Below are 22,971 nucleotides of genomic sequence, written 5' to 3'. Positions count from 1 at the left end.
ATGATCAAACTTATGAGAAAATATGAACACTTAATCAAACATTAGCGTGATAAGAACTACCTAAAATGACAGAGGCCATCTTTAGGAAAAATTCATTTGACATGAGTTTTTAGTTTGGCTCCCATCCCATCCACTAACATAAAGAGAGCAGGCTTTATGACTTGTATTGTAACCAGCCACCAGGGGGCGATCCAGATGTTTTGGCTTCAATTTTAGGGAGCTGTCATGTTGTCCATCCTGACCATCCATGACCTTAGGTAAAATGGGACAAATAAGGTTTTACATCTTGGGCTCTTTAAATATTAGCAGCCAGTCAACAAAGATGTTATCACATTGTTGCTACAAATGCGCTTTACATGAAACAATAATTTTATAAAAAAAAATCACTGGTCCCACATCTTGCCATGTAAATCATGTAGCATGTTGATTTTCTCATTTTGGTAATAAGAGTGCTGCAACCAAAACAATTACACCATGTCAAAGCTGTGTGTGAAGCAAGCAAGCGCCAGCAACTAAATCAGTTTGATTGCAATGTTTTCTGTTCTAACTGCCTGTGAGTGGCACGATGTGATGCAGCACATCGTTTTGAGCTAAACTTTTGTCAGACGCCCCAGTTCTATTTTTCTTATCTGTTGCTTACATTGATAGAGCCACAGTGGGCGAGGAACGGCCGATTCACAGGATTTGTGCTTATTTCACTACAAAAACCTAAATCAGTTGGCATCTGGCTGGAGGGAGGTGGCCAGGAAGATGAACATTTCTGGTAAGAATTGGGGGGGGAGGCTAGCAAGCAAGCTTGTTTTACAAAGTGGACACGGTGGTATTATATAGTATGGTGTCTTCAACAATGAGATCTATAAGTTACCTGTGATAGTACTGTTGTGAATATGAATAATAAGGAGGTACATATACACCCATTTTTTCAGTGGTTACTCTGGGACCACAGCTGCTAGGTAAACATGATGCAACAGAGTTCCATATCCAGCGCATCCAGCATGGAAAGAGAGCGTCTGATGTAATGCAAAGTGGCACAATAGTCTGAAGCTTGCACCCAGATAGACATGGTTTAACTTAAGGGTATAACAACAAAACTGGTAGTAGGATTTTGCAGTGTATTTAATGTTTGACTTACAATCAAAATATTTTCAAATTGCATTTTACTTTTATGATGAAGGGTTTTGAGTGAGAACTTAATGCATTCATACAAAATGGGCAAAAAAATTTAAACATTTTTCAGAAGTGAAACCAGCAATCTACCAGACACCATAAAATCATGACTTATGCTATTGTGTGCCACTCTGTGATATTACAAACATTTTCAGTATTTTTGTCTTTCAAAAAATATTAAGCATGTAGAATGCAGGAAAGTTGGACAATTTTGATCTACGTCAAACTGGAACGACTTGTTAAACAGAGGAGGTGGCCTACAACACCACTTATCACCCACTTATAATGCAACCTACATGATGGCTGGGTGGGTCAACTATTCACAAGTGACTTTAACGACTCTGAAACTCAGGGCTCACATGTGACCCAAAGACTCTATAAGGGTTCACACCCACACAGGGTTTCAAGCCTGCAACCCCCTAAACAGTCAGTTAGAACTTAAGAAACCTCTTGGATGAGAAGTGAAATGCCTCTAACAAAGTTCCCATGATATAGCGCTGAGAACTGCTTAGCTTCCATGCTGGACTCCTTTTTGCTTCTCCAAACTGGAGGCCTTCCTCCTGACATCTAATGTTTGTAATATACTGTATGTGGATAAGTATCCCATACAACCCCACTTAAAAAACTATACTATCTCTTTAATTATGTCAAACATAAAATAAAACAGGACCAATTCTTTGCTTTGCATAGGTTCATTCTTACTCCACTTTATTTATTTGTTTCTTTTACTTGTTTTGGTCTTGTGCAAGTAGCAAAATGCTTTGCTTGTTTACAAATCATAATAGGCACAAACAAAAATACAGTACATGCATGCCCTCTGAAATGTATCCAGGAGACATACACAGAAACATCAAATCAATGTCATTGCAGTAAAATACAATACAAAATAAAAATGAAAACAATTCAGATTATTATTATGGACGTCAACTAAGATATTATTATTATGAGAAGTAAAAATTTTGCTACAATAATGAAACTTACTAAAATATTTGTCAAGTAAAAAAGCTATGAAAATTGTGGTTATATTTCTTGTCCAGCATGCACCTCATACTTTCATATAACACTCCATGAAGATAAACTCCCTGATTTTTTTAAGTAGTCAACAGCATCTATAAATTGGGGAATTTCCTCTGAGTTCAGTTGTTTTAAAACTCAACCCTAAGCTGAAACGAAGTTTCGAGGTGCTGTTGGTGATGTTACAAAATCAGAAGCGTATTTTTAACACACCCATTAGGTAACATCAGGACCAGATACAGGTTCTCTCAGAAATTTCTCTGACATCTACTTCTTGGTCAGTGTTTTGTTTTCAACGTCAACTTCAATGGCAATCAATATTACTTTGTCTCAAATGGAAAAACGTAACTTGGCACCCTGAATGACTTTTTTCCCCCCTTTTTTGCTGTTCATCCCACTTGCCAGTGCCTGTCTGTCTGTCCGACTGTCCTTCTACCCATTCACGAGGGCCTGGCCTGGCCACCTCCAGTCCCGTCTCGGCACCAATTAATCTACCAAAACACATGAACAGATCTGTTAGTTTAATCTACAGGGTTTGTCAAATGCAGCTCACAGCCAAGTTTGTGAGTTTAAGACAAATTCCTGTGCAACACATACAAAAAAATAAAAACATTTTAAGGATTTTTTTGTACTATGTGTTTACCTCTGCTGTCATAAAATCATCCTATCTACATGAAACCATAAGTAATACATGTTTTGCTGATACTGCAGATGAATAGGAAGCTAGTTTGGTTAGCTGGCAAGTTGCTGTTGGAGACAAATCCCATCCCAGTTACCTCCTGGACTGTATATAAAAATGGATGACATGACAGCTCCCCAAAACTGAAGGCAAAATGTCGGTTTGCCCCCTGGTGGCTGGTTGCAGTATAGGTCATTATCCTTGCCCCCTCCATGTTAGTGGATGGGACATGGGCAAACTAAAAATTCAAAGTAGGCCTTCATGTCAAATACATTTTTCATGAAGATGTTTTTTTGTCATTTTAGGTAGCTATGGTCATACTGATGTATGTCCAAGTGTTTTTTTTCCTGATGAGTTTGGTTTTAAATCGATATCTCAGAGGTGGCTACTGTGTAGACACTGGCTCCAAATGACGTCACCAACACAAGATGGCGATGGCCAATTTGGAATATTCTGGCTTCAGTTTTATGCAATAGGAGGAACTGGGGACATTTAGTCCATCTTTATATGCAGTCTGTGGGAACAACACATACAAAAAATCAAAACATTTCATGATATGTTTTGTAATACGTGTTTACCTCTGCTGACATAAAATCATCCTATATATAAATATATGAAACATTACATAATAAATTTTTAGCTAATAATGCAGATGAAAAGGAAGCTAGTTTGGTTAGCTGGCAGGTTGCTCTAAAATGCCGGGGGCTGACTTCACTCCCGTTTCGCCTGTCTCCTGCTGGGGCTTCTGGCTGTCCTGCTTGGGGCCTGGTGGAGGGGCCTCTCCCTGGCCTCTCCGATACCCCAGTCTGGCCTTGCCTCCTCTCTTTGTCATATTTTTATTTTATTATTTGCTTGTTTTTGTTTGTTTCTTCTTCTTATTATTATTATTATTAGTATTATTATTATTATTATGATGATGATGATGACTATTATCATCTATTATTATTATTATTATACTGTATTCTAGTTCAGTATTATTATTATTATAGTTCTATTTCATGTTTTACTATATCAGATTGTGTTTTGTTATTGTGTTATTATACTATATTTATATATATTATCATTAGATTGTCATATTATCTTATACAGTGTTATAGCACACTCCTGTTAAGTTTGTTTTGTTGTACTGTATTATTCTATATAATGATATACCATAGTGGACATAATCTATAGCTTCAGTATTATTATATCATTTTATTACTACATTATAACATTAATATCGCACCCTCTGTCTCTCATCCAAACACCCCCATGCACACACGCTCTCACTCACACACCCACACACACCCACAGACACACACACGCACACACCTACTCACCTACTCCTATATACTCCCTTCTCAAACTCAAAAACTGATGTAAGCGGCTACCTGTTTTGTTCTGTTGGTTTTTATTTCTGTTTTTGTTTGTTTTGTTTTTGTTATTTTCTTGTCTGCTTGCTTTGTTTTGCACTTTATTTGTCCTGTATCACCTTGTTTTTGTCTTGTAATTTCACTAATAAAAATAAAAAATAAAAAAAAATAAAAAAAATAAAGAAAATCTCAGTGCAGTTAGTTATAATTAGCAGTTAGCTAATAAAAGGGCTAATTCCTGTGTTTACCTCAGTTGGACTCAGAAACATATCATCAAAAATTGATGTACAGTTACGTAAATGTGGAGCGCTTTAGGAGGCATAGGCTACTAATCCTGATCATTTTTTTCCACATTCAAGGAGATGTAAATTTGCCATGTTTCACAGACAGAATGGAGTAAGCAGGTGCCCGAGAAGTGCCCTGGGCTTTGAAGCCAATTTTTGTAATGGCCATACAGTGTTACTGCAGTTTCCTGGGTCCATCACATGATGCCATTGGGCCCCAAAAAGACTTTTTCCCATAGACCTATACTGGGAAAGAGACATCTGTGAAGCGTCACAGCCATCACAAAATGAGTAATTTCGCTATCAAGATTTAATTCACTCAATCCAATAACATTTGGACATGAAAGTCTGAAAGAGCCACAAGATCAAACTGTTGTATACCCATCCAAGTTAGCGGAGCACTAAACTGGAAGTCAGCCACTTGGTCAACAAGAGCTAGCTGCTCAGCCATGCCCCACAGCAGCCGTAAGTCTCTAGTACGCCTGCTCTATGATGCAGAAGCAGCGCTGATCATCTGGGTAATTTCATACCGCAGACATAGAGCAATTTTGGCTTCATGTGCCATTAAGCAACTTTCATAAGAATGAACAGAGCCCTGCCGCCAATGCTGTATCCAGGTCTCTTAATACATCCATGAGAGTAAAGGCCCTGATGCCCCAAGCCGATGGTTGGCCGTTGGTCAAAGTTGGGCCGTTGGTGAGCGTCTGCCACCCTCATTGGTGCGGTGTGTCCCGTATCGTTGGCCCTCACCAATTGGCCTTTTTTTCTGCCGATTCATCATGTTGATTCAGTGTTGACACAGTGTTGACACAGTGGAGCCCATGAGCGACTCTAATTGGCAGTTCAGCTCTGTGCATAAGAAGAGAAACGGAAGTGAGGAATGTTAACTAAGGACTTAAGTTGAGAGGGAGTGAGGTCGAAACAAACTTGTTTTGTGAGTTAAGATTATTTGTCTTTAGCCATTGATCTCTTTAGCAGAAACATTTCCTAATGGTTTGTGTTCTTGTTCACTGGCGCACGGTAAATATGCTATGTTGTTTTCAAATTGGATTGTGTTGTTAATGTGCTAACTGGCTAACTAGCATCAAGACAATCTTCTGGTTTCCCTTTTTGGATGACGATTACAGACAACGGCCATCTGCTGGTAGGGTGGGGTATGTCCTCTCACTCAGGCGCAGACACGTGCTTTTTGGCCATTGGTTTGGTGTTCATGTGCAACTTTTTGGTCAAGACATGATTTGGTGTGTCTGGGCTTTACCCCAAGCTGAAAAATAACAGCATTTTCTTTTAATGCATAATCAGGTAATGCCCATAGTATTCACTCTGGTCATGTGGTAACATACTGTAATTGAGTGTGGAACCATAGAACTTGAATGGAGTGTTTCAATGGGCTGATAAAGAGAAACTCTTCATGATCAGGCAGGAGGCCTTTTTCTGCTAACACAAGAGGTCTTCACATGGCAAACAGTCAAAGACCACATGAGTACTACGTCAGTGTCATTACTACATAGATTTCCAATTAAGCTCTGTTCAGAATACATTACATCTCTGGCTTCACCTGTCTGTTGAAGTGATAGCCTGTTGTCATTCAGGGCACTTTCACACAAACAAATATTCCTCATGGCTTTATTCAGACATGACTGTTATGGAAAGACCCCTGCTGCTTGTGTAATTTTTGTCAGCTGTTAAAGAATGATACAAAAGTAGAAGAGTGTTTCATGTTTTTTTTTATGGTAAGTCAACAAAAACAACAGGTATTTTTGTAGATGGTTCTTTTGGGGGGATTTAGGGACTTCATAATTGCGTCTTTGCTTTTTGCAGATGATGTGGTTCTGTTGGCTTCATCACACCATGACCTCCAGCATGCACTCAGGCGGTTTGCAGCTGAGTGTGAAGTGGTCGGGATGAGAGTCAGCACCTCCAAGTTTGAGGTCATGATTCCCTGCTGGAAAACAGTGGATTGCCCTCACTTCAAGTATCTCTGGGTCTTGTTCATGAGTGAGGGTAATCTGGGGCGTGAGAAGAATGGGCAGTTTGGTGTGGTGAAGAGGGAGCAAAACTCTCAGTTTACTGGTCCACCTACATCCCAACCCTCACCTATGGTCATTAGCCTTAGGTAGTGACATGTGGACACAAGCAGCCAAAATGAGTTTTCACTGTAGGGCGTCTGGGCTCAGCCTTAGAGATAGGGGTGAGGAACTCAGACATCTGGAGGGAGCCTGCACTAGAGACGCTGCTCCTTCGCATTGCATCTGATCAGGATGCCTCCTGGGTGCTTCCTGTTGGAGGTGTTCCAGGCATGTCCCACTAGAAGGTGGCCCTGGGGCTGATCCAGAACACGCTGGAGGGATGATATATCTCATCTGGCCTGGGAATGCCTCGGGGTCACCCAGGAGGAGCTGGAAAGTGTTGCTAGGCAGAGGAGCGTCTGGAGTACTTTGCTCAACCTGCTGCACCAGCGACCAGGCCCCTGGATAAGCGAATGAAAATGGATAGATGGATGGTTTTTCCCTCCGCCATTCCCCAAAAATTCCTTTCCACACAAGCACTTCTATAAAAAAATATCCGTCCAAATGAAAATGTAAAACATAAATATACCTGTGTACATGTGGACAAGGTCACAGGCTTTATTAATGATGGATTCTAATTCTTATTTTGCTGTTGAAGATTATATTATAATAAACATGAGGGGTGCTTGCCTCGTCTACTCAAAGTGAATCCCGGATTGGGATTTACCGTTTCATCATTTATAAAAACTTCATTTATTCATTCATTCATTTTCCGTAAGAGCTTATCCTGTTGGGGGTCACGGGGGGGCTGGAGTCTATCCCAGCTGACACTGGATGAGAGGCAGGGTACACCCTGGACAGGTCGCCAGACTATTGCAGGGCTGACATATAGTGACAGACAACCATTTACACTCACATTCACACCTACAGGCAATTTAGAGTCACCAATTAATCTAGCCTGCATGTATTTGGATTGTGGGAGAAAGCCGGAGCACCCAGAGAAAACCCACACTGACACGAGGAGAACGTACAAACTCCACACAGAAGGGCTCCTCCACCCTGGGCTTAAGCCAGGAAACCTCTTGCTGTGAGGCGACAACCTAACCACTGCACCACTGTGCCGCCTATTTATAAAAATCACACTGCCTATTTTGTAATGTTCAAATGGTGCAGAAGTATAGAATGACACCATGTAAAGTCTTGTATATAATTCCTATTAGCTAAAACACTGTTTTGCCAGATGGTCATGTATTCATACATGAAGTTGGTCTGAGAGAAAAAGTACTGCTAAAAGGAAAGCAAGCAAGCATGCATTTAATTTCCCTCTGCATGTTTTACCTTGTGCTGCTGCGGCCTTTATGTTCATCTGAAATCATTCTGTTCAGACTTGTCATATTAAAGGTGATACAGAAATGTTTCAGGTCCAACCTTGTCAGATTGTCATCATGACTTTAACAAACATTTGACCCGGGTGCTTACTCAGACAAGAGACTAACATGTTGAATTGCTATCAACTTAACATTAAGAGGTGCATGTTTGACAGGGGCTTTAATGATTGATTATAAAGAAACAGATAATGCTGAAAAATTAAACTGGACAGGAAAGTCAGTGATTACCCTGAGGATAAGGAGGGCACCTTATTTTTCATTTTCAACTACTTCTACCTTTTGAAATGGTGAGTATGAAGGCTGCTGTTACTGCTAACTCCCTCAAGTATTTTCACCCAATATAAAACAATGACAGAAGACTAAATATTCAGAAACCTCTCACTATGATGCAACACTAATCAACCGCAGCTCAAACTGCAGCCTCCAAAATGACCGTACAGTTGAATAAACTTCTCTAAAACAGCTTAAACAAAAATAGAACATTATAACCTTCATGAAAGTAGGGTTTATGGCAGGACTGTTGGATTAAACTGCATTAGTTTAACTCTGTGTACGCTAATAAACTAACAACTTATTGCAAATGTAGATTATGTTGAGACAACTTTGTCCTCAGTTGAGTTAAGTCCAAAGTGCCAGACTTTGCTCTCACTTGCAGAGAATCTTGCTGGTATTTGACAGTAAATCTACTGTTGGTATCGGGGAGTTTGCCGTGATCATCTTTTCTCAACTGTGCCAAATAGTCAGTTACACAGTCAGTCCTCCTTATCCTTTGCGAGGGTCCTAAGGACAGAGGGATGCCGTATGTTGTAAAGCCCTGTGAGGCAAATTGTGATTCGTGATACTGGGCTTTATAAATAAAATTGATTGATTGATATTGTAATCTCACTCTGGCAAGCCTATAAAGTACACCTGTTGTAGGAGAGGTAGCTTTAGCTGACAGCTAGCACTTCTGGATGCTCACAGGAGGAAACTCGTTCTCGTCGTCCAGAGACACAGGTCCAGCAGCAAACTCATGCTCTGGAATGACTTCCCCTTTCTTTACACCACCGTCTTCAGAATAGCCTGGGTAGACACAGGTGACAGAGGCAGACCAATCATGAGAGCAGCCTCAGCTTTACTTGACACAAGCAGACCTCAAATTCACCATATACCCTGAGTTCCCATCGGATCTGCTCAGTTTTACCCACATCTAGGTCTAAGTATGATAGTAAGTAAAGCCTAGTTCACATTACATGATTTTCACCGTGAATGTGATGTCACAGAGGATCTTGACAGCCCCCTTGAGGTGAGTCGGCAGGTAGTTTGCCACGACGAGTCCTCATGTGTGAACAAGCCTACAAGCAAGTCGCCCCCTCGTCTGCGACTGGGTCTGGATATCTGGCATGCTAGAAAAGTGTGACACAACTGACAAAGAGCATCAGCCAATGAGAGGCAGGATACGTCTCACGTCAGCACGCAGGACGGAAGAAATGTGAGGAGGGCAAGCCGCAGGGTTGCCAGGTCTGCTTATTAGCTGCAACTTTGGGCTTGTTTCTAAAGTGGAGATGCTTATTTGGGCATGCTCTCTAAACGTAACTTTTCTCTATATATATCTATATAATAACTTATTTAAACGCATGATAGTCGCTTCTTTAGGGCTTGTTTCCATAGCCCTGGTTGCTTGTTTCTCTACTAAGATCTGGCAACACTGACAAGCCAGCAAGCAACAACAACAATGACGGCATCCACAGGATCACTGGGAGTGCGTTGTGTTTGGACCCAGGCCCTCGAGGCAGATCTGATTCAACACTGGAAGAATATCCATGCCTTTATGATGTGTTGTCTCCAAGTTAAACGTAGTTTGGTGACATCACCGTGTTATCTGGGGCTCTGCCGGCGAGGGCTCTGTGGAGAAATATTGTGGTGTGCACACACAGGTCGTAACGCAGTTGGCGAGACTCCTGATGACAGAAACACACGTTGCCAGGTATGAACACTCAAAAGATTACAATAGTCTCTGCGACGGAAAATCAGGGTGAAAATCATGTAATGTGAACTAGGCTTAAGCAACAAGCAGGGGTGGGACCAAGTCATTGTTTTGCAATGAAATCTCAATTCAAGTCCCAAGTCAAGACAGGCAAGTTCTGAGTCAAGTCCAAAGTCAAGACAGGCTAGTCCAAAGTTAGGTCCTCACTCAAGTCCCAAGTCAAGGGAGACAAGTCCTGAGTCAAGTTCCAAGACTCACAAGCTAGTGAGCTCCAAGTTCTAAACTTTGAGTTTTGAATCCTTAACCAGTCACAATGTGTTCTTTCCCAAGATAATGCCATCTTAACAACATAATAATAATGTGTTACATTTACAAAAATCATGTATACTTTTTACAATTTGTCTTTATTCCTTAAAACAGTTTGTTAAAAAGTTACTTAGCTGACAATAGCCCCTTTTCAACTAACATTTCCAGGAACTTTTATTACCAGGAATCTATTTACCTGGGAAAAATAATTCCTGGTAATCTGTGTGGTTTGCCTTTCCACCCACCTCAAAGGTCTGGGAAATTTTTTCAAATTAGCATGATGACATAGATGATTTGACATGTGTCCTGTATTTGGCTCCACCAGCTTGGCTGGTTACGTGCTGGTAGAGAGTTGGGGCTGTCTTGTCTCAGCCAGCAACTAAGTTCTAAAGTATTTTAAGATACGTGTCAAATTAAGTTAGTCTACATACAGACAGCTGTCGTTTGAGCTTAGTAGTTACAATTCGCTATCAGCTGAACTAGCATGCTGTCCATGTGTAAGACATAATGTTAGTGTCGGTGGATGAGAGGCTGTGGACAGAGCATAATGAATATCGCTGTCTCCATGTTTACATGTTCATGTTTGCTGAACACATGTATTGATAAAGTATTGGCTTCTTACTCGCTGAGGTTTAATGTCACTTACAGTAACGAGTGTAGCTGCTGTTAACTCGAGTCATTTTCGAGTTATCTTAACTTCGTTACACCGCTGTTCACCGGTTATCGTGTCACACTGATGTATGTGTCTATGGATGTGAGTGTATGTGTGTGTGTGTGTGTGTGTGTCTGTGTGTGTGTGTGTGTGTGTGTGAAGGAGTTCAGCACCGGCACAAAAGAGCCAATACCGTTAGCGCTTATCAATATTATGGTCTTTGATTATTTAGCCCCAGGGCTAATTTAGTTCCGGATTTCGATACCCATCCTTAATCAAAACACAAACGAAGTGGAGCCTGTGGAAGTGAAATAAAGTTTGCAGCAGCTGCCCGTACCAGGAAGTGTGGAACACTGTGTGTGTGTGTGTTCCACCAATCAGTGTTCTTCAGCACACAGCCCCACCCCTCAAGAATTCCAGGTAATCTGAAAAGTCCTACCCCCCTGCTAGGTACTTTTTCCAGGGTAAATTTGGGGTTGAGGGAAAGATTTTACCCAGGTAATTTCGGTGGAAACGCGCAGAGGTTTTTCAAAATCCCGGGTAAATTAGAAAAGTTCCTGTGGTGGAGAAGGGGCTAATGTTAATGTTAGTCCTGACAAACCATTCTTTGTGCAACTTCGAATGTCGAACAAAGTTGGAAAATGTTGAGTCTCCATTTAATTTTTGACCCATAAATTTCTATTTCTACTTTTTTTGGTTGTTGTTTTTAACCATCTCGTAAAATTATCTTTGATATAATTTTTTTCAACCGCTACTCAGTAACCTAACATAAGTTCTTCATGGTTCACTTCTGCAACCTGACGGGATGCTGTCAGATTGGCTCAAACTAAGTGGATCTGGGGCTTAAGTGTTGACTTGCTGAGAATGAATAGCGTTAATGTTCGTCGATTCAGGAAATGAAGTGAAATTAATTGATTCCAGCATTCAAACACATTTTTATCAACAAATTTCTGACCTGTCATGACTTGTCTATGCCCCTGAGGCAAATTTCCATGACCATACCATGTTTCCCCTAAGATCTTTTCCACCAACAGTGCTCATATAAGTGAGTTTTGGCTGTTAACAAGTGGAACGCACAGACAAGTTACCTACATTAAAAAACTGTATCCAAAAGGTGTAAGAGGTTTTTGAGTGATGACATTAAAACAAAAAACCATTTTAATTGCCCCTAATCTCCCCTTATCAATCCTGCAATTCCAGTTGCAGAGACAAAACAATTCAAATTTCATAGAAATGCAGATGAAAAGTTGGAATACATAAAGATGCAATAACGGTTGTGTGGGCACGAAATAGGACAAAACAAAGCTACGTTAACACTGTCAGAAAACAGTAGAGTGTATCACAGCCTCTACAGAAGCATTCAGTGCAGTGTGTGTGTGTGTGTGTGTGTGTGTGTGTGTGTGTGTGTGTGTGTGTGTGTGCGTGCGTGTGTGCGTGCGTGCGTGCGTGCGTGCGAGTGTGTCGCGAGCGAGGAGGGACAATGTGTCTGTCTGCAATGGGCAGGTGAGCTGGACACCAGGTTACCAGTAAATCCTGACAGTATCAGTGAATGCTTAGTGGGAGCTACAGTTTGTAGCAGTGGTGAAGTACTACTGTTTATAGGGTAAACACTGCAAGCATTCTCTGAAACGTCTGCCTTAAAAGTCACATGAAAATATGATATAAATATGATATATTTATATATAATATATAAATAAGAATAAAAATCCATGTCAATTCAACAGTCATTTTCTTAAAATTAGGAGCCAGCCCAAAAGAACATACAGTATTTATGTTCATGCGTTCACCACATGCAAATCTGAGAGCTATCTGGTTGCTGGGGAAACTATGACCTCAGAAAGCAAGCTTGTGTCTTTATATAACTGGTAAGAATAATGGTAGTGAGAATTAGTCACCTTGAGCACCCATAGTACCTCAGCAGTTAAGGCTTTGTTTCTGGAAACAGCACCCAAAATGGTCCTGTGTTTGGCGGTAGTGAGAGGGAAGCACTGCAGCTGCCAGCGGGTGTCACGTTGGTCACCAGGTGAAAGCGCTGGTAATGGGACTTGATTCTTGAAGCAGCAGTTTAACATTAGCTCATTTGGCATGGCTAGCTAACGCTGCCTCTCCTATGTTCAAAAAGTCATAAGTTTAAGTACTCTGTCCACATTTAGCACATACCAGGTCCTGGTCTTTCTCATGTCTTGCCTTACACTTGTCTGAGTGAAGCCAGACATTAATAAATCAGCATTTTCTGGCATTATGTGAATTTACATCCGGACTAAGTAGAAGCTGTGACTCAGGTCCAAGTCTGATGTTGGCTACGCAGAGAACAACATAACGTCAAGTGACAGGACTGATCTGTCCAAACATTAAATACATTTATACATTATATATGCTCTATACATGTGCAGCAAATTTCCAAGACTTTTCCAAAACCTTCTAGGTTTATTTATTTTACAAAACATTTCCAGGCCTAGAAAATTGCTATTTTCAAATTCCATGACTTTTCCAGGTTTTCCATGACTGTATGAACCCTGTGACTCATAGCCCATTTTTTAGGTATCAAGTATTTTCAAGTCAAAAGGCTCATGTTCAGGTGAAGTCACAAGTCATTTAGTTTTGAAGCGGAGTTGCAAGTGTTTTTTTGTTTTTGTTTTTTTTGTCAAGTTGTCAAGCTGAGTCTCAAGTCATTAAATATGTGATCTGAGTCTGACTCAAGTCCAAGCCATGTGACTCAAGTCCACACCTCTGGCAACAAGCACTTTATTTGAAGTACACTGAGACCACATTCTGACAAGCCGAGGGCAAAGACTCGCCCCACTGGGAAGGTGCAAGTACATGCGTTTTACAAACATCGATACATGATACAATACATATTGAGATTTAAACAATATTACTGTTACTGTTACCAAGAAGAACACCAACCAACATTAGCAGCCTACATGGGTGTGTTTTACATTGACATTTGATTTGAAATCACCTAGATTTGTCATGAGACTAACAGGTAAGGTATGGTATGGTTTACACAGTGCTAAGGCTTTCAGAGCTTCCTGTAACAGCAGATGGAGGAGGCAGTGACAGAAAAATGTGGGCATAATTTGGAGAAACACCAATGAGCCTTGACGGGTAAAGATCTTCATGGGCTACTTTTTTGGAGCTGTGGAACACCTACTTAAACCTAATGTATATAAATCAGTTGACGTAAAATAGTGACCCAATCTGGAGGGGGCCTGAGGACGGTCGGACACTGCCAGAAAAAAAAAAAAAAACCCTGCATACAACATGCATCAAGCTTTGGTTTAGTGTGGCTATAGTGCAGTACTAGTAAGAGTTCTAACTCTCACTGCCTGTGTCTTCCAAAATACTCTGCCTACCACAAACATTGCAGTCCTAGTTACATGAAGCTATCACAGTCATAACAATGTAAATAAAAAGCCAGGACTAAAAGGCCTTTGGCTAAACACTTCTATTTAAATGGGGAAGTGATTTCAGCAGTAAGGTTTAAAAAAAAACAAAAAAACAAAAAAAAAAAACCCTGAATGAGCTGAACTGAGCGAGAAGTCTAATCCTTTCTATTACACACAGATGGAGAAATGTCTGCAACTACTAACCAGTAAGGGTTGCAGTAACGGGACCAGCGGCTGGTAAGGCAGCAGTCGCAGCATAGGATGGACAGGCCTGTACTGGCCCGGTGACCTCTGACCCTTCTGACTCTTTTCCTTCACCTTGATCATCATCAGTACCAAAAAGCCTAAGAGAGGAAGAGAAAGAAGGAAGCAAGAACACAGAAGTCAAAGCAGTATAGCACAGTTGATTCTTTTCCTTTCAGATGCATTCAGCACTGTAAACAATGACTCAAAGTTTTGTGTTTTACAACCTTCTCAGTGGAAGACCGTCTGGACATTCATTCATTCTTTTATTCAAGCAGGTTTAAAACAGGTCTTCACCCGCACCCAGCTGAGTCGCTAATCATTGATCAGGATAGTCGCTAAAGTAATGACTTGCGAATCTTTTTCAACTGATATCCATTTTGGTACAGTACAAAGCGAAGATATTTATACATTCATTCTGAATTTGATGCCTGCAACAAAAGACTGGGAAAGCTATGGAATGTCAAAAAAAACACCTGGAACATTCCACAGGTAAACAGGTTAATTAGTAAAAGGTGACAGTATCATGATTGGGTATTAAAATGGCATCCTCAAAAGACTCAGTTGCTTAAAAGAAAGGATGGTCACTTTGTGAAAAACTGCTTCGGCAAACAGTCAAACACTTTAAAACAACACAATTGCAGGCAGCAACTGTGATGGTATGGAGGTGTGTTGGTGCCCATGGCATCATGGGTAATGCTGAAAGGTATATATACAGGTTTTGGAGCAACATATGCTACCATCCAGATTACGTCTTTTTCAGGGACGTCCCTGCTTATTCCAGCAAGACAATCAATTAGTGTCCTCAGTTCAATAACACTTACTGTGTATCGTTAAAAGAAAACGTGATGTGACACAGTGGTAGTCATGCTCCTGTCCCAAATTTGTTGAAAGGTGTTGCAGCATCAGATTCAAAATGACTGTATGTTTACAAAAATACAATAAAATGTATAATTTTGGACATTAACTATCTTTGTGCTGAATTTCATTGAATGTAGGTCAAAAAGGAATTGCAAATTATTGTATTAAGTTTTTATTTAAGTTTTACGCAACGTCCCAACTTTTTTTGGAATCAGGTTGTATGCAACTTTTAGTGAAATTGTGAAAACAAACAAACAAAAAAAAAAAACACTATTCACACCTGTCCCAGCCCCATGAAATCAGTTGTAGCCTCACCTGTGTTTGTGGGCCAACATGCACTCGCCTCCATCCAGTGGATCCACGTTGTAGATGAACAGCTGCCCATCAGCTGTGGCTACCAGTAGCCTTGGAAGCTTCTGGATTCTGGAACATCGGAGTGAGTAGGCTATCTGTTTCAGTTGTTTTGTAACAATTACAGACATTCACTTACCCCCAACCCAACAGTGAGAGGAACAATAAAATGATTAATTTACACTTTGTCAACCTACAAATAGTTTGCTGTTAACCACTTCTATGTACCAGGAAAAGCTGGACCAGGAATGTGGACAACTAGTTCTGTCAGGGTTACACTTACAAGAACAAACACACCGTATGACCATGCGTAATGTATAGTGCTGTAGTCTCCTGGTCGACTGGTTGATTATTTGGTGGATATGCTCTCGTCCGACCAAAGTCTCATTGGTCGAATAATCGCCGTGTTACTTTCATAAGGAGAAAAGTGCTACATCAATAGCTTTCCAGGATTAATCCATTATTTCCTGCAGCAGGAGGGACAGGCTCAGGTACCTGTGAAAATGGGGGTGTTTTCAAAACACCCCTTCGTTTACACAACATTGAACTCACCCACCCTAACACTCAGTGTGGCGGTGAGACCTGGGTGAGACAGACCTCCTCCTTGTTTCTGACACCATTTCCCTCAGTGGAAACAAAGCTTATAGATAAGAAACAATAAATTGTGAAGACAGTAAAGCCTCCACTAAAATAGCATTTTAAGTCTTGTATGTGATTTATCCTTCAGGGATTTATACTTTGGGATTTATCCTGGCTTCATATGAGCAGAGGAAATCTCTGCTCGTCGCTAGGCTAATTTATACAATGTAAAATGCCATAGGCTGGCGCTAATAACATTAGCATGTTGTATTTGTTTGGAAAACGTGTTTAGTGTGACAGTTGTTATGTCGGCGAATCTTGTGAGTTGTAATGGAGCCAAATTGAGTCCCCTTACCTTTCTTAAATGTTGCTGTTGTCCCTGACTTTATATGAGACAAGGGAAAAAGATCGCTAGCTGCTAGGCTAATTTATACAATGTAAAATGCCATAGACTTGTGCTAATAACGTTAGCATGTTGTATTGGTGGGGGAAATGTGTCCAGATAAAGACAAGTGTTTGTCTGTCAATGCTGCAAATTATAGTGAAGCCAATTTGCATTGTGTTTGAAACTGTCTCTATTAAGCCATATTTAATGTGTGTTTTGAATCAACCAAACTTTACAACACTTAACAGAGTCCTCCACCTAGTGTTTTGGAGGTGTAACTGGAGAGTGACAGACACACCCACTGTTGCCAACTCCTCAGTAAGAAAAGTAGCTATTAGCTGTCCTAAAAGTCGCTAAATGACGTCATCGCCTAATTTGCATAATCGTCCATATGCATGTAATTGTAATGGTTGCTGTAGGACAGAGGAATAATGTCGTGGGTGAGACAAAAACTGAGTAAAAAAACACCCTGAATATGTTTAGAACTACAAATGAACCTTCTTTCAGTGATTTATATTAGACAAAGAAAATTTTACATTTACATGCCGCCCTGACTGTAAATCACGTCGGGATCAGCCAGCGGCGGTTCCACGCATGCGCGATTCACTTGCAGTCTGGACGTGGAGGGGTTAACATCTCCTGCTCTGACTGCTGCTGGGAGGGAGGACTGGGCCATCTGTGAGTGCTTTGAGGCGAGAGAGGAGCCCACGGTAGCATCCGCTGCCCGTTGAGAAGAATAAGAATGATACGTGCTCTCACAACAGAGTCTCCAGAAATCTTCAATAACATCAGAAAAAGTTGCTAGATTTGTCGCTAGTCGCTTTTTGAAAAAGAGTTGCTAGAGGGGTCTGAAAAGTCTCTAAATATAGTGACAAAGTCGCTAAGTTGGCAACACTGGACACACCACCACAGAAGTAAAACTAACGTGCAGATTTTTTTTTCCACGACTAATCGATTAGTTGATTATAGGGATGCACCGAAATGAAAATTTGTGGCCGAAGCCGAGTAAAATTATACGCTTGGCCGAATACCGAGTACCGAATACCGTTTAGTTTTTCATTAGCTTTTGCAGATGAACCCCCTCCAGATTAGAGCTTAGATTGGGCCCAAAAAATCCAGCCCGACCCGGCCCGAGCCTGTGCACGTTATGTCCGGGCCCAGTCCGGCCCGTCCAATTAACTGTAATTACACGCCTGAGCCCGATTTAAACCCGACATTTTTCAATAAGTTGGCTGTTATAATTAAGAGTATTAAACCACAATTCTTGTTATTTGGATGACAGAAATATGGGATCTTAATGAATGGCGCAACACGGAAGGTATTAAAACAGGTGTTTATTTTAGGATCCCAAGGTCAAACGAAAAAATTAACAGTGATAAATAGAATAAATAGAACATAATAAAATATATTCAAAACGAACAAAACGAAATCCAAAAAGAACAGGCTAAATTAAGCCGATTTAAACACTCCAAAAGAGAGGAAATTGACTGGCTGCCTGGCCCGTGCTTGCACGCACGTCGCACACACACATACATATTCACTTATTTATAATAGAAAAATAGATTGTCTTCAAAATAAATGAATTAGACAGTGCAAATGCTCAGGTTGCAATAAACAAAAAAGCTCAAACAAATATGGCTATTATGCACATGAATTTTGCATTTAGGCTATGATGAATAGAATAAATAGAATAAATAGAACATAATAAATTGTATTCAAAATGAATAAAACTAAATCCAAAAAGAACAGGCTAAATTAAGCAGATTTAAGCACTCCAAAAGAGATGGACTGGCTGGCTCGGCCCCCGGGGTCAGCTCTGAACCTGCGGAGAAAGTGTGGCGATTGCTGAGTGCTGCAGCTGTCCACCATATAAATACGTGCAACCATTTTACAACAGCATATTTAAGTAACAGCAGCAGTAGGGAACACCCGTTCACTACTGCTGGTGCTTGCTGGGACGCAGAGGACGGATCTTGCACACCTTGCCAGTTTTGGGTGGACCATGCTGTTGATTTTCCACCATCCCAGTAAGTCCCTGTCATCCTCCATGACATGCCTCTGTGAGATATACATGGTCACTTCATCCTCGTGTGATTCACAATCAACATGTTGGTTCTCCCACTCTGAAAAGTCTCTCTTGGCTTTGGCTTTGGCTTTTGGCGGTGTAAAGCCAGTGTCCCTCTCCGGCCTGTCAGTCTCTTCTGCTGCAGCATCTTCCTCCTCCCCCATCGTTGGCAAGAGCATGGTGCGGACGTGGGCGTGTACTTCAGCGATCTCTTCAGCTGACATCATCCTCAGTTGGTTGAATTTGGGCCAGAGAAAAAGAGCAACTTTGTGCAGCATGTCAAGTTTGATTTTTTGCGCAACTAACTCTGCATGTCTCTGGCACACAAAGGCTTGTTGCTGCGAATCTGTGGGAGAGGGCTGGCAGTGTCTTTTCAGTTTTTCAAGCCAGAGACAAGCCAGGTTCAATGTGGCATATTTGTCGCCTCCCAGCTCTCTCTGCGCATCGTAGAATGGCTGCAAAAAACTGACCAAAAAGCTCACCGTGTCTGCTGCAATATTTTCGATGCACTCAAGCTCTCCACGCGTCTCCAGTAGATGTCCTGCACTATCTTGAGGGTGAGGTAAACAGTGCTAAATCTGGTGTCCCACATTTGTAGCACTATCTTTGACAACTGAGCAGCCAGGCCAGATTGTTTTACATACCTCACAAGTGTTTTGGCAGCAGATATGGTCTCTCCAATATCTGGTGCGTTTTCAGATAGGGCATCGGTGCCCAGTCCGTGATGCAGGACAGTGTTGATGAGATGATCCATACAAGACAGCCTCTTGTATGGCTCCAGGGCTTTGATAATGTTGCTGCCTTTATCTGTCACCCACACAATTCGGCTCAGGGAGAGGGGGTCTAGGCCAAATCTGTTAACCAGCAGGTTAACTATTTCCCATCTTATGTTTTTCCCCGTTTTGGCATTCTCTGCGGGAAGCGCGGCTATGGTCAGCGTTTTTCCAACTAAGATGAAGTCGGGGGTCACATAATGGCACGTTATTGCCATGTAGCTGAGCTTCCGATAGTCTTCAGTCCACATATCCATGCTCATTCCAACATCTCCAGTCTTCAGCACATCCTTGAGCCGCTGTGTGAAAGCCTCTCTCTTTTCATCTGCCTTTGCTAAACATGTTTTGGAAATGGTGCTGTGATGAGGCAAGACCGACAGGGCTGATACACGACCATGTGTGGCACCAACATTTATCAGTTCTTGAGCTAACGCTTGGAAGCCCTCTCCACTGACAACATTAAATGGCCGTATATCCCTGCAGCAAAAGTCCACACATTTTTCAGTAATGGCTTGCTTCACTCTCATTGGGATGGTTTTCTCAGTTGTCACAAATGAGAACACTGATGGCTGACTTACATCTTTTTTGCCATGGCAGGCCTTCTTCATGTGCCAATTCAGTGTTGAGGTCCCCGTCTTTTTGCTGTTACAAGTTATCAGTACGTCACACTCCATGCACTTGGCAAAGCCGACACACATGTTGTCACTGGTGTTCACGACTAACTTGAAGGTGCTCCATACCTCAGACTTTCCAGCGCAGTTGGAGAGTGTTAATTCCCCAGATATTAACTTCTTCTTTGCATCCTGAAGCTCCATTTTGGGATGCAAGGCCGTCGAGCGTGGGGACTGGGAGACAGGTGGTGAAGGGCTGCGCAACTTTGTTGTAACTTTATGTGTCATACAAAGTGTGGTTTAATTTTACTTTTTATAATACATAGCCTATAACATTTCATTATGAAATCATAGCTTAAAAAAAAATAAACATCATGACCGGCCCGGCCTGGGCCCACCAGAGGGGGGGCGGGTCCCGGCCCGACCCGGCTTGGGCCCTCGGGCCAGGTCGGGCCGGGCTCGGGCTCGGGCAGAGAATCTAAACTCTACTTCAGATTAGTGTTGTCATGGCACCAAAATTGGGCCCCATGGTACAATACCAGTGAAAGTATCATGGTTCTGAGTAGTATCACGATACCACAGTGAAAATGAGGCAGATGTGCCTTTTGTCATTTATAAAAAGATGAATCACTTTTCTATAATACATCAATGATATTTCAATAGAATAAATTACTTAATGACTTAGTCATACTTCAAAAACAGCATCAATAAGTGATTAACACAGGGGGGATTGAAATAAAATAAATAAATAAAATAAAAATCAACCAGCCACCATCCTCCTCTGACAAGTAAAGAACAGTCCCGTCATAAGTAAAGAACAGTCCCTAAAGTGCGGTGAGGTTTGTAGACCGTTACTGCCACAAACAGAGAAAAGTGAACGGCTCGTTTCTCATCTGACACGTCTTACCCATTTCTTACCTACTACCTACCTACCTACTTTTGGGCAGTCATGACGCCAAGAAGAGGACATTATTGGAGCCGGACTTCTCCGTCGACGGTAAGCCTATGGCTGCTGTATTTGACAGGAATGCATTCCTGTCTGTGTCTGTGACCCCCCTTCAACCCACAACCGGCGGGATTCGCCTTTCGTTTCTGCTGCTGGTTGAAATCTGTACTCACACAGCGTGCTGAATGATTTAATTTGCTTGAACAAAACTATTTTTAGTCGCAAATGCGACTGCAGTGACAGACGGAGTAAAATATCACCACACTGCCGACATTTTACTCCGTCACCGCACGCTGTTTGATTCTGTTATCAAAACACGCCGCTATTGTTCGGCCTTGCTTTTCACTTATTCCACCAAATACCGAATGTGTGTTTTTTGCAACATTCGGCCGAATATGTTCGGTTACCGAATATTCAGTGCATCCCTAGTTGATTATGTAGATTATCTACCACTTCAGTCAACCAAGATTTTCTTTGGTTGACTACAGCCCTGGTAATGTAAATCAATTTCAAAGCCCTCCACAACCTAGCCCACCTATCTCTCTGACCTCCTCCAGGAGTACACCTGCGCTCTTCCTCTGCTGGTCTCCTTACCATCCCCACCTCATGCCTCAGCACCATGGGTGCCAAGGCCCCACTCCCCTGAAGAGTTATCATTATTAACATTATCATTATTATTATAAACCACAGAGAAGCTCACATAGCGAGGGTGCAGATATTCCTTTGTCCGGATGTAACGAGGTGAACAGTGGCAAAGGCCCGGTCCTGTCTCATCATACCGGATACCTGAGCAGGGAGGTAGCTGCTGGCTGCTGAGAACATCTTTCCCACATAGGCTGTCCAGGTGTTAGGCTCGTCCCCTCCACTAAATACAGGGTAACAAGTGCCCTTTAGAACAAGTTCATCCAACAACTTGATTTATACTTTCATGAGTACAGTGTTCTCCAAAGTGATAGAATTATTGGTCGGGGCTACAGAAAATATAAGGTGGAATAAACTGTAGCTTTCCTTAAATACAGCACCCAATAGGACACAGGTCTACAAATTCTCGCCACATGGTTAAACTGTGTTTAGAGTATGTGTGTGTGTGTATGTGTGTGTGTGTGTGTACCTTGGTCCAAGTTGCTCTAGTTTAAAGATATGCACCGTCTCTGTGTTGCTGGATGCACAGAGGAACTGGCCATCAGGGCTGAAGGATAAAGAGCTTATACTGACGTACCTGCAGACAGAGTACAAAAACTTGAGGAATAATCAATAATTCAATGTGGATAATTATTAAAGACCATTAGTAAACTATTAACTGAAGCATCTGACCTCATCAGTCTCCTCAGCTCTTGAGGATCCCAGCCACCAGAGATTATGTGCCATTCAATAACTATAAATCTGTCATCAGCATGTAATGAAGGCATAAGTGCATGTATGCCAATGTACCAGCAAGGCAGCACTCCAATAATGACTCCATATCTATTTGAAATCATGATCTTTGGCTGTGCTCATACGTAGAACTGTGTATTTCTTTAAAAAGAGTGCAGATCACAAATGCTGTGTTTGAACTCTGACCTTTTCATGCCCCGGCGGAACTCAAAGAGACGCAGACCCTCAGGAACGGAGAACACTCGGATGACAGTGCCCTGTAAGGACAGACAGCCAGTGAGGTGTCACTGTTATTTTGGTTCACATGTGTCAGTCAGGTAATGGGTCATTTGAGGCAAGTGGGGCAAAGCCTTAGAAATTAACATAATTCTGGATTAATGCAACATGAAAGTTTCCCAGTTTTTAGTTTTAGAAAAGTGGTGTTTGAAACGAGCTTAGCCCTGCACTCAGTGTTCAGTGCCCAGAGTATGAGCAAGCAACAATATCATACCCAAAGCCTTTGACACTGAAGCACATTATACAAATTTGATGCCAGATGGGGTTGATTGCCTGTTGCCCTGCTGCATTCTGCATGGCT

The 22,971-nt window shown here is 41.6% G+C and overlaps 1 protein-coding gene across 8 annotated transcripts in view; it reads right to left on the bottom strand.

The window, feature by feature from the left end:
- Positions 1–1,098: 1,098 nt before the first annotated feature.
- The window catches only part of wipi1 (WD repeat domain, phosphoinositide interacting 1), a 50,457-nt gene continuing 28,584 nt past the window's right edge, over positions 1,099–22,971 (bottom strand). For 4 of the 8 annotated variants that reach the window (XM_049560258.1, XM_049560259.1, XM_049560252.1 and 1 more), the window contains 7 exons: positions 22,581–22,651; positions 22,132–22,239; positions 21,721–21,885; positions 15,626–15,733; positions 14,411–14,550; positions 8,855–8,955; positions 1,099–6,966 (listed from right to left, as the gene is read on the bottom strand). In XM_049560258.1, coding sequence (XP_049416215.1) covers positions 6,856–6,966; positions 8,855–8,955; positions 14,411–14,550; positions 15,626–15,733; positions 21,721–21,885; positions 22,132–22,239; positions 22,581–22,651 — 804 coding nt within the window. In that variant the 3' untranslated portion in view covers positions 1,099–6,855. The other 4 variants (XM_049560257.1, XM_049560256.1, XM_049560255.1 and 1 more) reach the window with 4 other exon arrangements.

This window comes from Epinephelus fuscoguttatus, linkage group LG19 (genome assembly GCF_011397635.1).
Source record: "Epinephelus fuscoguttatus linkage group LG19, E.fuscoguttatus.final_Chr_v1".
Classification (NCBI taxonomy): domain Eukaryota; kingdom Metazoa; phylum Chordata; class Actinopteri; order Perciformes; family Serranidae; genus Epinephelus; species Epinephelus fuscoguttatus.
This window is presented reverse-complemented; position numbering and strand designations above follow the sequence as displayed.